At 43.7% G+C, this 17,685-nt stretch overlaps 1 protein-coding gene across 1 annotated transcript; it reads left to right on the plus strand.

Annotated features, from left to right (window-relative positions):
- Positions 1-3,801: 3,801 nt before the first annotated feature.
- LOC309435149 (ankyrin repeat domain-containing protein 26-like) lies at positions 3,802-17,449 on the plus strand (the record flags this gene model as incomplete). Its single annotated transcript, XM_082043067.1, is given in 12 exon segments — positions 3,802-3,998; positions 6,067-6,124; positions 6,975-7,043; positions 7,047-7,796; positions 9,659-9,790; positions 11,380-11,444; positions 11,446-11,464; positions 13,450-13,527; positions 14,426-14,707; positions 15,404-15,639; positions 16,377-16,623; positions 16,883-17,449. Coding segments are annotated over 12 exon segments (2,208 nt in total). The 3' UTR covers positions 16,958-17,449.
- Between the last annotated feature and the right edge of the window lie 236 nt (positions 17,450-17,685).

Here is a 17,685-nt window from a genome sequence, read left to right on the forward strand (position 1 = left end):
GTCAGGCTTTAGCACTAGCTAGAAGCTCTTGGCAGAAGTCTGAATGCTATTGTGTTTTCAACTTTGATTTCTACCTTTGTCAGCGGAGCTTTTATTTTCTTCAGGGTAAATGCTGCTACTGGAGCAAATGTCAACATTTCTGCCATTATAGTAAAAAAAAAGTCCCTGAAAAGGACCCTACAACAGAACACAGCACACTGGAAGAGGCTATCGGAACAGGATTTCTGGACAGGTGCCTGGCTCTTCACTATCTTCTGTCATATGTTTTTAATCTAAGCCTGGTACATTTTCCCTCTCCCACCTCAAGACTTGATCTGTACATATATGACCATCTGGCACATCTGGCTTTTCATCTGTGAATCCCTGATATATAAGGTATTCCTTATTACCTACGCATCAGGGAAGCTAAGACTGATTGATATAACGCTGCTTTTCTGCATCTGTAACGCTACTGAAGAACTCTCTTCCACTTAAAAAAAAAAAATCCAGAGACTTATGTCATCATTCTAATCAACAAACTGCTTTCTAGCTTTCTGTTTTAGAATGACTAAAACAGGGCCTTCACTCTATGTCCACCTTCTGGTTTCAATCCCATTTATTTTTCCTATGAAAGTAAAGGAATGATATTAAAAAGAGTATCTATATTAGCTTTCACTGGTGACCTGTTTTTCAGCTAGACTGGACTACATGTTTGTTTCAATAAAAATATTGTTTCAGATGGGTTGTAAAAAAAAAAAAAGAAAACCACCACCACCACCAACAAAGCAACCCCAAAAAAACAAAAAAAAAAGAGACAAAAGGCTGTGGCTGGAGCCCCCACATGGGGCATGGGGAAGCTTGTCTGGCTGCAAGAAACTGTAAAGCCCTGAGGAGATGCAAAAGAAGGGGGCAGGGAGAAATCCTTCACTATTCAGAAAGATTTACTCCACAAGACTCCTTGTTGTCTTGTGGAGTGATTATGGGACACACCACGTGATGTGGACAGAGGCTAAACACACGACAAATCACCTCACCCACCCTAGGCCTGGGGACAGACTGCGCTGTGGGAGTCACCTGGGAAAACAGTAGCACCAAACACTAACCACCACAGGGATGGTGTTATAAGATTTCTTTCCCAAACATATGGAGGAACAAATTCCCCAGTCTGTCGTCTTCATCTATATGGCACCGTCTCCTTTGAACACCAGGCTGGGCAGTGATTTCTACTACCATTGCATCTCTGTGAATAGAAAACAAGCTGTCCTTGGGGGCAGAATGACTGCAAGGTACGCAAGTTCCATGGCAGCAAGGAATCATTCAATGCATCCCAGCAGGTGTGCTACAAAGGACTGTGTTACTGGTAAGCTTCATTTCATCCGGCACAGTGCTACAGAACACAGTGGTCCTCTTTTTGCACCCACTAACTTTCTCCACGACAAAATGCCCTTTCCATACTTCTTGGGTTTAACAGCCTTCCTTGTGCTGACCCCTTTAGCAACACAAAAGCTCAGTCCTGAGCTTCCCACCGTGTGGCTGAGGAGGAGGAATTCCTGGCACAGGAGCTGCTGGAGGTGGCAGCCCCTTACAGAACCCCTTCACAAACACCAGCTCATCATCACCCTAGTATCTCCTTATTTTCTCCATTCATAGCTGCACCGATCTGCTTATAGTTAGACTTGTTCAGTATGATGTAATTTCACACGCTGTTGCATTTTCATACTTCGGTACCTTCCGTATCCTACTGTGCATTTGGACACCTGGAAGTACAGAGCGATGGTCGTGTTCCAGGTCTGGCCAGGTAGCCGTAGCAGCAGCCATCTAACCAGTACCCATGTCTTCAAATGGAAGGAGATACATAAGCACTACAGCTTTGACAAACCACTCTGGAGAAACCCCCTAAACCCTCTCCAGGAACTCAACTTGCTGGGGTGCCTCTCTGAAGTGCCTGTATGCTAACGAACACACTCTGCGGGGATAAAGGTGATGGGTGAGAGATCTACCTGCTGTTGCAAGACGATGAGCTTGTTGGGATCACAGAGACATGGTGGGATAGCTCCCATGACTAGGAGCCTCCACTCTACGAACGAGGACAGCCATCAGGAATCCCAGGGCCTGGAGACCAGGGGAGAATCTAAAGCAGGGAAGATGTACTCTTGGTGGAAGAGGATCAGGTCCAAGAATACTTCAGCAAACTGGACATACATAAGACCATGAGCCCTCACAGGATGCACACATGAGTGCTGAGGAAGCTGCTGATTGTCACCTTTGATCAATCATGGCCAGTGGATTGAAGTGCCCAAAGACGGAAGGAAAGAAAAGTCTCTCCTATCTTCAAGAAGGGCAAGAAGGCAGATACAGGGAACTACAAACCACTCAGACTCACCTCCATCCCTAGGAGGGTGATGGGGCAGCTAGTCCTGGAAAACATTTCCAGGAACATGACAGACAACAAAATCATCAGGAGACGTCAGAATGCCTTCAACGAGGGAAAGTCATGTTTGATAAACTTCTGCGATGAAAAGACTGGCCTCGTAAACATTCTGAGAGCAGTGGATGTTGTCTATCTGGATATCAACTTCAGAAAAGCCTTTGAAACTATCACCAATAAGATCCCCATAGACAAGCTGTGGCATACACTGGCAGGAGGAGCAGACAACAGGGTGGACTGAAAACTGACTGAACAGCCAGGCACAAAGGGTGGTGATGCAAGGGTGCAACATCTACTCAGAGGCCAGTGACTAGTGGTGTACCCCAGGGGTCAATACTGGGTCCAGTCCTGTTCAAAATCTTCACAAACGATCTGAATGATGGGGCAGAGTGTACCCTCAGCAAATTTGCTGATGACACAAAACTGGGAGGACTGGCTGATGCACCAGAGGGTTGTGCTGCCACCCAGAGGGACCTTGACAGGCTGGAGAAATGGGCTGACTGGAACCTCCTGCAGTTCAACAAAGGACAGTGCCCTGTGCAGCACCTGAGAAGGAACAACCCCAGGCACCAGTACATGCTGGGGGCCACCCACTTGGAAAGCAGTACTGCAGAAAAGTACCTAGGTGTCCTGGTGGACACCAAGTCGACCTTGAGCCAGCAATGTGTGCTTGAAGCAAAGAAGGAAAATGATCTATGGGGCTGCCTTAGACAAAGTATTGTCAGGATGTCAAGGGAGGTGGTACTTCCACTCTACCCAGCACTGGTGAGGGGAGTACTGTGTCCAGTTCTGTTTCTCAGTACAAAGAGACATGGACATACCAGAGAGAGTCCAACAAAGGACCACATTGTTGATTAGAGACCGGAGCATCCCACTTGAGGAAAGGCTGAGAGAACTGCCACTGTTTAGCCTGGAGAAGAGAAAGCTCCGGGGGAATCTCATCAGTGTCTAGAAATACCTGAAGGTGGTGCCCAGTGACACAACAAGAGGCAATAAGCACAAACTGAAACACAGGAGGTTCCCTCTGAACAGCAGAAAACGCATGTTTATTGAGAGGGTGACAGAGCACTGGCAAAGGTTGCCCAAGAAAGTCGCCGCCGCTGTGGTAGTGGCAGCACTTCCTGCGCTGGGAGCATTGGTGTGTCCTTGGCCCACCTCAGTGCTCCAGGCCATGGCCACTGCTTGGGGAGAGCTCGCCTCCCTGTGCCTCCACTTCGTTTTCATCCTCATCCTCACCCTTGTCCTTGAATTTCTCTTTGTCCTTGCCCTCATCCTTGTCCTAGTCCTTGTCCTCATCCTAGTCCTTGCCCAGAGCCCAGAAGAGTCCGCTGGGTGCCTCCTCCTGCTGTTTGCTCCCAGCAGGCCATGCTTGCACCGCTGGCATGCAGAGGGTCATGGGGCTCTTCAGCAAGAAGCGGCAGCGCTCACCCTCCGGCAGCCATTCTGGGCAGCCCTGCGCTGCCACCACCACCACCAGCACCCACCTGGGCAGGCTGCACCACGCGGCTCCCCACGGCGACCTGGCCTATCTGAGGCGGTGGTCCTGGTGGCCGAAGAAGTTTGACATCGACCGGCAAGACGAGGAGAAGCGGTGAGGGGCTGTAGGCCGCTGATGGCAGGCGGGAGGTTCTGAGCCAAGCCCCGCTCCTCCTCAGCAGCCCCCTCTCCAGCACAAAGAGTTTGTTACGATGCAGAGCTGACTGCTCCAGCGAGCAGCATGGCGCAGACAACCCCCTGACAGCTTTTGGGTGCCATGTAGAAGCGTCCGCCCTTAAAGCTTTGTCTGGGATCACATTCAAGCTAAAGCTTGAGAAGTGAGATTTGTCTTGTCAGCTGGGAGACTGAACTCCAGAGCTTTTCATTGCTTGTAGCTGCTGGGTTGGCTCCAATGCTGTTGGAAGTCCTGTCACTTTCCCGTGATCTCCGTGCAAGTCTGTTTTGTGTTGCTCAGGCATCGCCAGTTCCCTTCTGCCCCGTGGGTGACCAGTGCAGGGCTGCAGCAGCTGCAAGTGGCAGGAGCAGAGTCTGGGCAGGGTCCCCAGGCCTGGTTGGTGACACAGCTTTCCTTCTTCCATTGTCTATGTTATGCTCATGAATTTAATTCTTAGGACGCCTGTGCATCTCGCTTGCGAAAATGGCCACGTGGATGTCGTTAGATTTCTAGTCCAAGCCAACTGCCGGCTGAACCTTGCAGACAATTTCAGGAGATCACCACTAATGAAGATATGTGGAAATTTAGGCCCTTCTAAGCGGAACATATGGCCTGTGCATTAAATGAGAGGCAGCTGGCAGGATTCTTTACACAGACCTGTGTAGAAACATGCATGTTGTAGTCAGCCTGGAATAGGCATATACTAGGTAATCTCTGAAGATGCTCTTCCTCATCTTTTGGATGCTGGGCTTGGATGACAGGAAAAAGCAGAGCGAGATAAACACTCCGAGTGTGTAACTTCTTACCTCCTTTCTCAGGTACCCTGCTAGCAGGCGGAACAGAGCAAGAGGAAGATGCTGAACCACCTGGTAATTTCGAGATATTTTCTGTGAGGGATGCAGCAGGGTCCCCCTTGGTGCGCTTGCTCTTAGGCTTATGTACCTCATTGGCTGCCACACATTTGTAACTGGAGGCCCTTGAAATACTTGTGCTCTAGACCAGCTGTTGAGTTAGAACTGGGACAAAGGCAGGTCAAGCAAATGACCAGGGGCTCATAGCAACTGGCCTTTGAGTTTTATTTTGAGGATAGCACAGAAGCAGCCAAGTTTCCTGCCTGCTTCCCTCTTGCAGCATGGAAATGCTCAGCTGAGAAAGATGGACGGGTCATCAGTTTTGCAGGTGCCTGCTGGTGGTGGGCATCATTTCCTATCTTTGAATTCACTCTGAAGACTGACCTAAATATGTAACCTAAGATGTAAACGCACATCTCCTATTCTCATGTTCTTATCAAGTTCTTCATGCTCATGTACCAACATTCCTTTAGGATTTGGTCACACAGCTGCAGCAGGAGCTTGCTGATCACAGTATCACAGTATCACAGTATGTTTGGGATTGGAAGGGACCTCAAAAGATCATCTAGTCCAATCCCCCTGCTGGAGCAGGAACACCTAGGTGAGGTCGCACAGGAACATGTCCAGGCGGGTTTTGAATGTCTCCAGAGAAGGAGACTCCACCACTTCGCTGGGCAGCCTGTTCCAGTGCTCTGTCACCCTTACTGAGAAGAAGTTTCTTCTCAAATTTAAGTGGAACCTCTTGTGTTCCAGCTTGATCCCATTACCCCTTGTCCTATCATTGTTTGCCACCGAGAAGAGCCTGGCTCCATCCCCATGGCACTCACCCTTTATATATTTATAAACATTAATAAGATCCCCCCTTAGTCTCCTCTTCTCCAAACTAAAGAGCGCCAGCTCCCTCAGCCTTTCTTCATAAGGGAGGTGCTCCACTCCCTTAATCATCTTGGTTGCCCTACGCTGGACCCTCTCCAGCAGTTCCCTGTCCTTCTTGAACTGAGGGGCCCAGAACTGGACACAATATTCCAGATGTGGTCTCACCAGGGCGGAGTAGAGGGGAAGGAGGACCTCTCTCGATCTACTAACCACCCCCCTGATGCTCTCAAAAAGCAAACTATGTCAGAAGCTTCACTGGAAGCTACTGTGGACTAATGCAGAGAACTGGAGGAAGAGACTCTGCGCTTGCAAAAGGAATTGGACGGGGTTGAAACTGAGGTATGGAAAGCCTGTCACACAAAGAGTGTCACGAGTCACCGAAAGGCTTGGAGGGGCAGTGTCGATGCTTAGAAACGTGCTGTAAGAAATCAGTGTAGGGATGGGAGAGGCCAGTTTGAAGATGCTGCAGTAAGACAGTTTGTGGTCATTTGCCAGTAGAAGCCAAGGTTTGAATGTACTTGAAATGATGATGGTTCTTGGAGGAGAGGGTGTGCATACACACATGCAGTACTTGAATTCTTCAGCAGTAGTTGATTCCTCTCCATACCAGTTCACCTGACTACTGTGGATTCTTGCTGTGATTTTGCAGTTGTGAGAGTTGGAAGAAGAGCATCTTCAGTCAGACCATCGTGTTCATGGCTTGAAGATTGCTTTGGAAAATAAAGAAAAAGAAGTCGAGGGCTTCCTCTTGGCATCTTCTGGGGCTAATACAGCCATGAAACAACTGGAAGAACATGTGCAACAGTAAGAGAATAACTCAGTGAAGCCAGACGTCTGTCGCTTTCTGGGACTCCTGAAAAAAAACAGGAGAGCCTTGTTGCATCACAACAAGTTCATAGACAATTTTCAAGGATGCTTTTGGTTTCAATCATGTTATTTCACGCTGTTCTTTCACAAGTGGTGTTCTGGATTTCCGTAACAAGACCTTTATTTCTTTTTAAGCCTCGAAATGGAAAAAGCCAAGTTGGAAGCCACAGTCCAGCAGCAGGGCAATAAGATCGAAGCCCTTCAGTGAGACCTGTTTCAGTCATGCTTCAGTATTAGAAATTTTAAAATGCAGTTTAGTGCTGAAGTGGGTTTGTATGTTCATTTCCCAACTGGCTATTTATTTACGTTCCCTGTCATTCAGGAATCTGACACGGAGAGAGAGAAGGATCTGTTGTACAAAAATCAGTTACTACAAGATGAGATTACTAGGTAAAGAGTAGAATTGGATCAAGTAAGACTTAGGCATCAGGAGGAAGAAGGAAAATATTTAGAGGAAAATGAGACCTTAAAAGAAAAAATCGAAGATCTCAAAAAGCAACTTAAACTGAACGAGGAAGCCTTAGCACAAACAGTTTTTCAGTACAATGGACAACTGAGCTTATTAAAGACAGAATCTGCAGTGCTAAGTTCCAAACTCGAGCAGACGAAAGAAAGCAAAGACAGACTAGAGACAGAAATTGAATCATTTCGCTCCTGCCTGAACACTACAGTTCAAGAACTCGAACGTCATCACTCATCAAAAAGTGATATCGAACGAACGTTTCAGAGAGAGCGCGATGAATGGCTCTGCTTGCAAGACAGACTCCAGCGTGACCTCTCTGATGTGCGAGAAACCAACAAGAGCTTGTCTCAGCAGCTGAGTAAAGCTGAAAGCAAGGCTAATAGTCTAGAAAATGAGCTTCACCAGTTGAAACAAACGCTCAGAGAAAAAACATTGCTTTTGGAAATGACACAAAAAGAATTAAGTCAAGCCCAGAGTCAGGCAAAGGAATGTGAACATGCTCAACAACTTGAGAAAGATCAAGTAAGCAAATTCATAATAAAGCAGGAATCCATGCAGGAGCGACTGGCCCACCTCCAGAGTGAAAACCTGTTACTCCGTCAGCAACTGGAAGATATGCAGAACAAGGGGATCCTCAAAGAGAAAGTAGTGAATGATGGAAGAACCATCCAAAATGCAAGGGCTGAGAAATGAAGATGCAGACAAGTGAAGCGGTGGGGGATGAATTTATATTAAGCTCCTATATATGAAAAAAAAAAAAAAAAAATTGCTTTTCCATAAGTTGCTATCAAAATCGAAGAGTATTAGTAGTGTCCAGTGTTAATTTATGGATGTTTTTTGGAGGTTCTAAGATCCTGCCTGGTCCTCAAGAAGTTCATTTCAGACACTGACCTAAGCTTTCTATTCTCTGTTTTATGATGTGTGGCCATATTTAAATGTGTTCTTTCTTTGTGACTCTGTGAAAGACTAATTAACTGGACAGAAGACTCATTAGGACATCTGTTAAACTGTCTTTCTGCAAATTCACACAGTACATGAATATGAAACATGCTCCTATGCAGAGCACTAGCATAATTTTATGTCCCTTAAACATGCAGGACCCACGGGTTGCTCCCATTTCTTCATGCAGATGTTTTTTGTTGAGAAAAGTGGTGGAAAAGAATAAAGGCAGTAGATAGCGGGTAAGTAGGGAGGTAGGGGAGCTGTAACTTTTTCTATTGGTGCTTTATTTCTCCGATTTAATTGAATTTCGCCATGTTTGGTCTAAAGTCATAACAGATACTGTATAACTTTTTCTGCTTCTTGATGGATTATTTACAGTTCACCAGCATAACTTAACTTTGTACACACCTTTCCTGTTTTCCCTTATGCCTTTGAAGTTCTGGAAAGTAGCGTTGGTCCTATACGTACCTGAATTGTACGTGCAAGTAGAAACAGCGTAGTGTCTCTATTAGCTTCCCTTAAGCTATTTGTTATTTTTCATTTGATAGATATTTTGTCGTCACTTCTTAAGATTTCTAGCATTGAAACACGAGCTACTTGTGTCAAGGGAATGTGACCGGGAAGAAAGTTCTTTGGCGCTTACTCTTTGTGTTCCCATTACTTGCTTGTTTTGGTTTTTCTTGGGTTTTTTTAATGACTTATTCTTTTATCGGACTTACTTCAAGTATGCCTTTTGCACCTCCACGTGCTAAAATTTTGTGAAGGAATATCAGCAGCGGATTAAACTCTCTATAGATAGAATAATTGGAGGAGCAAAAGCCATCATAAGCACTGTATAAAAATAATCCTGAAAAGAGTTAACTAAATTTACTACAAATATGCAGTGCTTGGAAGAATTATTTGTTCTTGGCTGTTGTGTGAGCCAACACAAGGAAGTCACAGGAGCAACCACAAACCACAGATGAAATGCAAAGAGTAAATTTGTTTTCATTCTCTCGCTCATGGGGGTGATCTCTAAAAGGCCCCCAAGCAACCAGCACTGGTCCACAAGCGGGGACGCTGGCACTGCAGAGGTCAGTCCTTGCTAGAAGATCTGCAAACCTGCTGGTTTCACCTGTATTATAAGGATGGAAGCAGGCGTAGTTTTTATGTGCTTTGATCTTTCTCACAACAAAGCAGGAATCTCAGGCGTATTTGATAAGTGCCATTGAGTTTCTCGCAGGCCTATTTTATCCAACCACAGAGGGTTCTACTTGTCAAGCACACAAGGCCAAAACAAAATTACTGTGATCTATGTGCTTTTCTACACACCAGCTGCAGTCGCTTGGGCATATTTACAATTCATCTCCTCACCAATCTTGCATTATTGGGCAGCAAAGCTGTAGGAATAGAAATGTAGGCTGAAAACATTTATGTGGAAAAAAGGTTATATACAGATAGATAGATAGATAGATAGATAGATAGATAGATAGATAGATAGATAGATAGAAAAAATATATAATAAACGGCAAAAATAAAAGACGGCTTTCCAGGGATGATTATGTTGTATAGCTGACTTTCAGTAATGCAAAAGGATAAGTTTTAAGAAGGCATTTGTGAAGGAAAACAAACTCAGAGCTGATACTGAAAAGCCAGTTTATCTAGTGGAAGAGAGAAACAAGGAATTAAATGCCAAGTGTACCGATTTAAGAGAACAAGTCTTTAAATATGAGACTGACAAAGTAGCAAGAGAGGTAAAGTATACGCTTACAAAGAACAATTTAAAGTTTGTCAGTTCTTGAAATTCTTTTATGTTTCTAAAATGTATCAGGTATAAGTTATGTGCATGGGCTCAAATAATGCTGTTTTATTCTGGTTTGCCTTGTTTCTCTTGGAATTATGGAAGGTTTTGGCGAACAGGATGTTACTGCTCAGATCTGAGCAGTGAACAGAACACAGGTATCTAGGTCTAAGCTTTGATCAAGAAAGGTGATTCTTCTCTAGAACTTTTTTCACCTTTCTTTAGTCCATTTTTGCCCTCTGGAATTATTTTAATTATTTAATGGGTTTTATCTATGTATTGCACTGATGACACAAGTAAGAATGGTATAAAGGGAAGAACAATCCAATATGCAAGGGCTGAGAAATGAAGATGCAGGCAAGTGAAGCGGTGGGGGATGAATTTATATTAAGCTCCTACATAAAAAAAAAAAAAAAATTGCTTTTCCATAAGTTGCTATCAAAATTGAAGAGTATTAGTAGTGTCCAGTGTTAATTTATGGATGTTTTTTGGGGGTTCTAAGGGTCCTGCCTGGTCCTCAAGAAGTTCATTTCAGACACTGACCTAAGCTTTCTATTCTCTGTTTTATGATGTGTGGCCATATTTAAATGTGTTCTTTCTTTGTGACTCTGTGAAAGACTAATTAACTGGACAGAAGACTCATTAGGACATCTGTTAAACTGTCTTTCTGCAAATTCACACAGTACATGAATATGAAACATGCTCCTATGCAGAGCACTAGCATAAAATTATGTCCCTTAAACATGCAGGACCCATGTGTTGCTCCCACTTCTGCATGCATCTGCATGCAGATGTTTTTTGTTGAGAAAAGTGGTGGAAAAGAATAAAGGCAGGGAGATATAGGGGGTAGGAAGGGAGGTAGGGGAGCTGTAGGTAATGGGAGAGTGCATCCAGACTTTTGTAAATCTAATCTGCCAGTATAAAGGCAGTTGTTATTTTTAAATAAACTCAGTAAGAAGCCTGCAAAAGGATGTGCTTGAACATGTACTTAAAGTGTATCTCAAAAGAGCATTCAGATAGATGTATTCATTTAATTATAGAATCAAAGAATCATTTCAGTTGGAAGAGACCCTCAGGATCATCGAGTCCAACCGTAACCTAGCCTAACTCTAGCACTATATTTGTGTAATGGACGAACAGAACAAAGGACAATCTAATACAAAGTCCTGCCTTTGGTCATCAGAGTAATATCTGCAGTCGAACTATCGCTCTTGTATTGCAACAGATTTCGTTGCCTTTTGTTAGAAAAAAAAATACATTATTGCAGCATGTGCTGGTGTATTGTTCCAAGAAGATTAATACTTGAGCCTTTTGTATGTATGAGGAAACACAAGTCCTCATGAACAGCTGCTGATAGTTTGGAGGTGCTCAGCTGAGTAGGATGAAGAGAGGTCACCATCTGTGCAGATGCCTGCTGGTGGCAGGCAAGAGTTCCTACCTTTGAGTTCAATCTGAAGGCAGGTCTAATTGTATAATCAAATAAGTGAAGGCATATTTCAGGTTCTTGTAACCTTCTTCATGCTCATTTACCTGTTTCACTAGGGCATGATCAGACAGCTGCAGCAGGAACTTGCTGATGCTCTTAAAAAGCAATCTATGTCAGAGGCTTAATGAAGTTACTGTCCAAGTCTTTGACATGGGAATGCTCTGTGCTTACTTGGAAAAAGGTTTCTGTTTCCTAAGTTGCTTTGCAAAATAAACTGATGTGTCCATAGGTTATTTTGTTTGGTTTGGCCAAGCAGGTTGTCTGGTTTCTGACGAACACTAGGAATCCTGGACTGCTGCATTTGGGCTTTTTTATGCTGTCTCTGCTTTTTTTTACCTCCCCTGCCACCAGATGCTGTCAATTCTGAATGCTCTTGTAGCTTATTCTGCATATAATTTGTTTGGGTTTGGTTTTGGGGTTTTGTTGTTGTTGTTGGTTGGTTGCTTTTGTTTTGTTTGGGGGGTTTGATTGCTTTTCTTTATTTTTTAATCTCTTATTCTCTCCCTTCTTTGGCCCTGCTCTAATTTGCCATCCTTAAGCAGCCTTCTTGCAAATGCACTGTAAGCTACTTTTGAGGCAGGGGCCACCTTTGGCAGTGTTCTTATGACCACTGAAGTATAGAGGCCTGATCTAATCAGAAGTCATGTTAATCTATTATGAGGGAGTTGTGAAGTCACTTTAGGAGACGGATGAACTTTTCAATTCATATTTTTAGTGGAGGAGCAAACAAGCAGATACAATTAAAAGAGTGTTACAAGTCACTGAAAGGCTTGGAAGAGCAGTGTTGGTGCTTAGAAATGTGCTGTAAGAAATCAGTGTAGGGATGGGAGAGGCCAGTTTGAAGATGCTGCAGTAAGACAGTTTGTGGTCATTTGCCAGTAGAAGCCAAGGTTTGAATGTACTTGAAATGATGATGGTCCATGGAGGAGAGGGTGTGCATACACACACGCAGTACTTGTATTCTTCAGCAGTAGTTGACTCCTCTCCACACAAGCTCACCTGACTACTGTGGATTCTTGCTGTGATTTTGCAGTTGTGGAAGATTGCCTTGCAAAATAAAGCAAAAGAAGTCGAGGGCTTCCTCTTGGCATCTTCTGAGGCTAATACAATAATACAATACAATAATACAATAATTTCCCTTTTTGTGAGCTCCCAAGGCTAGTTAACTATTTCTGTTGGGAACTGTTAGGATGAGGTTTTCCTGGAGAGCCTAGGGGAGTTCAGTTCCTGTGTTCTTCCGAATACAGGCTTCTTACCTCTGAGAGGTAAGGATTTGGCACAAATATGCTGGTGTCACTATTGTCTGCGTTAGACCTGTTGTGACATCAGATGCTGCTCCAGGCGCTTGTGGCAATGTGTGTTATTAAAGGTATTCATCAAGTTAACTCACGGAAATCCCACAAGGGATATTGCTGCCAAGCACTTTGTGCCAGGGGCCTGACTGGCATCATCAGACCGGGACAAAAAATTATACTCCAGGACATCTGCTGTGCTGGATTGCTTTTCCTTTGGCCACTTGGTATGTGTTTCCATGAAGCAGTGAAGAGGAATGCCTGTGGTATCATTTGCAGAACTCAGTGTGAGCCTTGGAATTTCCCAGTGCCTCTATGCAGTGGTTAATTTTAGCTCAGAGAAGGTGCTTTCATCAGTGACCTTAATGAAGCAAATGATTTTTGTATTGTAACCAGTGAGCTCGGCTTCTTGCTATGATTCTAGCTGTTAGTGCTGAAGAGATTTTGAAAATAACTAGGTGTGAAAGTTGAACTACGTACTGATACTGTCAAAAGAGGGAAGGGAGTCACAGTGCTGGTCCTTCCCCTTTGGTTAACAGGGCATGATTTTCAAATGTACTGTGGGTGGGAAAAGCTTAATACTTGTTTTCATTGAAGATTCTTCATATCCCACATGATGTTCTCTTTCCATAAACCAGAAGGCAGAGGTGATGATTGCTAACAATTTTACAGCGGCATCAAACTAAGGCTGTTTTGATCGTTGGTGCTGGTTGTAAATGCTATAGGAATAAAGGTGTGAAGAGGTATATGTAATATTCATTTTTGGTAATGAGGTGTAAACTTCAGCCTGGAAAGTCATGGTGTGTTGTCTTGTTTCTTACAATGCTTCCGTAGATTCATAACCGCCTGGAAGAGTTAATAACTAGCTTGAGGACAACACAGGCAGCTGCAGAGGACCACCACCATCAGCAGGTACCTGACTGGCTTTGATGAATGACTGGTTTAGTCTTTGAATTTTTTGTGTGCAGCTAATTGATGAAAACAAGACACATTCCTGTGTGATCTACTCTAGGTGTACCTGCTTTAGCAGGTGGGTTGGACTAGATGATCTCCAGAGGTCCCCTCCAGCTGCAGCCACTCTGTGATATCAGGTGGGCTGTGTAGGCACAGTGCAGCTGACAAATACCCTTCTGGTTTTAGGGCAAGGCAGCCTCAAGGGAAAAGGCTGTGAATTTCTTCATTCCCCTGCTGCTGTGTTTTGTATCTGTGTTGTGGTGTGCAAGATACTTGTGTTCATCAGCATGATTTGCCTGATGAATTATTTCTCCCATGCCACGAGTGGGGAATGAGCAAGTGGCTGTGTGCTTCTTAGCTGCCTACTGGAGTTCAACCGTGGCAGATGATGGACAGAATGAATGTTGTGGGCAGCAGGGAGATCTGTGGTTGAAAACTGAGAGGAGACTGAACTTAGGAGGCCAATCTTTTCTTGGCAGTTTTGTCAGAGGTTGCCCATGAGACCATGTCAGCTTCTGTCATGAGAACCAGTGTTTCACCTACTCTGTAAGGACACTTGAGAAAGTTGTACACCCTGAGGATTTTTTTATCTAAGCCTTTGTGCTAAGGTGTTCATGACCTTCTGTGTATCAGTAGACTTTTTTTTTTTTTCTTAGAGAATGCCACTAAAAGCTTCATGTCTACTTGCATTCTTTATACTTGAACGGAATCAGCAAGTTCTATTCCACTCAAATGTATTGACCTGTTTGGTTTTTTTTTGTTTTTGGTTGGTTTTTTTTTTTTGGTTGGTTGGTTGTTCTTTGTTTTGTTTTTTTTTTTTCTTTTTTCTTTTTTTTTCTTTTTTTGCTGTCTGCAGGTTGCAAAACTTTCCCAGCAGTTGGAGGCAGAGTCTGAAAAATGCAAGCAGCTGGAAGCTGAAAATAAAGATTTGCGAGAAGAGTTGTCCACCATGCGTGAGAACCGTCGTAAACTGGAGACAAGCAAATGCCAGCTGATGGAAGTGGTGGCTAACCTGAAACATCAATTAAAGACTAGCATGGTGGATCACAACCTTATAGAACAATATGAAAAAGAAGCGGAAGAACGAGCCGAACAAGAATTAAGACAAAAACTACAAGAAGTCAATCTATTTTTGCAGGTAAGTGAATTTCTTGTGTGTGCCTGTAGTCTCAATTATATACTTCTCTTGTGGTGATAATTTTGTAGTTTGTTATTTTTGGTTCCTGATTCTGTGTGTTAGTGCTGTACTTCTTCTCCTACTGTCCTTCAGCAAAGACAGGAAATACGGTTGGGCAATGGTGCTTTCACATGTGAGTAACGTGCCTGCAGGGCGCTGAATGCAAAGCTTGCCCAGGGTGGCTTTCTGTTTTGCAGTTCCTGGGCGGTATCACTGTCTGGCCTTGTTCTTACTGTTCATCCTTGAACTCAATATTGACACTTAGAGCTGTCACGGCCAGACATACAGGTCCTGATTTGTCATTGTCCAGGGGAAAGCACTTAGAAAAGAAGTCACTGAAGTTGTACAGGGGGTGGAGGTGAGGGATCCTCATAATTTCTTGGAGGAATCCTTTTCTATATGCCCTGTCCTACAGAGACAGTGTTCTTTTGATTAGTAGCTTTGGTGAGTAATGGTTCTAAGAAGGGGTTTCTTTTGGAATGAAAAAAGCAATGTAACGTGGTAGTTCCAGAGTTCTGCCTTGATTGCTGATGGTAGTGAGGAGGCACAATTGCCTCACTGAGTAAAGGTGGGCCCTCAAAATTGCGTACAAGAAACTGACTGGTGGGGACTCTTCTGTTTTCTTTGCGGTGGTTCAAAGTGCATTATCTCCTTCAGATGCAGGCAGCCTCCCAGGACAGATTAGAACAGATCAGAGCCAGTCATCACGCTTCCCTGAGAAAACAACTGAAACACAGGATTAGAGAACTTGAATTTGAATTGGACAAGATACAAAATATTCAACAAGACAATATATTTAAAAAAGATTTCACGCAGGCAGAAGCAAAAAGGTACAAAGAGCTGTATCTGGAGGAAGTAAAAATTAGAAGATGCCTGGCAAATAAACTGGAAAGGTAAGTCCACGCTTTTTTGGAGTGGTAGTAAGATACTTTTTCCTCATACATTTTCCTCCTAAAATCCTTTTTCTATATCTGCTTAGTATTAGATATGTACACATAAGATGGTGTATTGTGAGGAAAGTACCTTAAGACCCTTCCCCTTTATTAGAACTGTCTTAATTTCTCTTTAGTGTTCCAGCAATAACACCACTGATCATGGCATTACTAGGGGATTTTTTAACTTGTTTGTGCTTTAACAGGCAGCCTTTTTGCTAATCTCTAATACTCTCCTCCTCTTATTCTGTGTATGTCAGAAAAGATAAACTTGGTGCTTGAATGACAGGCTCTTCAGGCAGCAGAACTTGATTCTCTGAAGCAAAAGCAAAAGAAATCTTTTCTGGGTTCCATTTTAGCACCATGTCTGAGGTTTGAGCTCAGAGAGAGAGCCCAGAGTTCTTAGGCACATGACATGCCTTTCAGAAGAAGCGCTGTAAACACACGGCATTCACAGGTTGCTTTGAAGCCCTAATGCTGACAAGTCCAAAGTGTTGGTAACTTGCTGGTCCTTCTAGGTAATGTGACTTCTTAGAAATAGGCTCTCCAAAAAAACCTCGGATCAAATTATATTCTTGTTTTGGACGGTCTTAATCCCTTCTACTTTCAGAAGTCAAATAATAGTCAAAGACCTGGAGGATAACTTTGTGGAAGAGTTCCTCCCACAGGTCATTCTTTGTATGCTCTGAATGTTTCAGAGCTAATGAGAAACTCGCAGAAGCCAACGCGCATCTCCTTCAGGAACGCCATCGAAACAAATCGGTCATCGGAAGCAGCATCGTCAGTGGAGGTGTGGCTGCAAGTCCAATTCTGTATTCAACCGAACGGGAACATCTTGGCAACAATTTGGCACTTAACGGAAGGCTGAGTCTAGGAGAAAGCTTCCTAAGCCTAGCTGGGAGCACATTATCATCCAGAAACAGGGTTGAAGCCTATGTGGCTAAGGTAAGCATTTTGAAATACTGTTGTCAACTGCTGCTCAAGAGTATCTGTAAGCAAGGTTATTCTGCCTTTTAGCCTAAAGCTAGAATCCATTTGTAGTCAAGATGACAGTGTGTGGATTTCATCTGTTATAATGGAACTTCTTTAAACCATAGGAGTAGTCTGGTTTACCCTTCTTGCCAGTTCTGATATTCAAAAAGTTCTTGGTAGTAACAGCGGTTGTGTCTGAAGTACCAGGACTGTGCTGAAATTGAGTTCCTAGGCTCCGAGTATCATCTTATGGAGTCTCAGACGATCCAGCCTACTCTGTGCTCAGGTAACCCATGTGGGTAAGTAGTCAGTCAACACCGGTGTATGAAGAACAATTATTGAGAAGGTGACTGCTGCAGGGGAACCCGGGATGTTACTGCCTGAAGAGAGGTGCAGTGAGGTGAGAAGTGCCCGCTCAGGAGGCTTGGGATAGTCAGCGATGGTGCCTTTTCCGGGGACTGGGGGGAAGGAGAACAGTGGAGACATTTAGCTGACACTCGGCTCATGTGTTTGATGACAGACTTTAGCCAGACCTTCATTGTCATAATTCCCCTGTGCTTTCTTCCTGTATATTTTTTAAATGCCCTGTTATAATCCAGCAGGTGAGCTACAGATTGTTTTGTGCTAGTTAATGTTGCTCAGTAATGGGAATGTTACAACCTGCCTGACCAAGAGTTTCTCTTCATTAAAAAATCAGACCCCAAACCAAGACGTCTCTATTTGTTAGGATCTTTTAAGGCTTTTTCATGTTATGTTTGGGTTTTAAGAATTTTCTAGAGCTTTAGTGTTACAAAAATGTAGCTGAAGTGGAAAGGTACAAAGAGCTGTATCTGGAGGAGGTGAAAATTAGAAGACGCCTGGCAAATAAACTGGAAAGGTAACTCCACGCTTTTTTGGAGTGGTAATAAGATACTTTTTCCTCATACATTTTCCTCCTAAAATCCCTCTTCTATATCTGCTTAGTATTGTATATGTACACATAAGATGGTGTATTGTGAGGAAAGTACCTTAAGACCCTTCCCCTTTATTAGAACT

The sequence above is a fragment of the Streptopelia decaocto genome (genome assembly GCF_964273445.1).
Source record: "Streptopelia decaocto genome assembly, chromosome: 1".
In the NCBI taxonomy this organism is placed as follows: Eukaryota; Metazoa; Chordata; class Aves; order Columbiformes; family Columbidae; genus Streptopelia; species Streptopelia decaocto.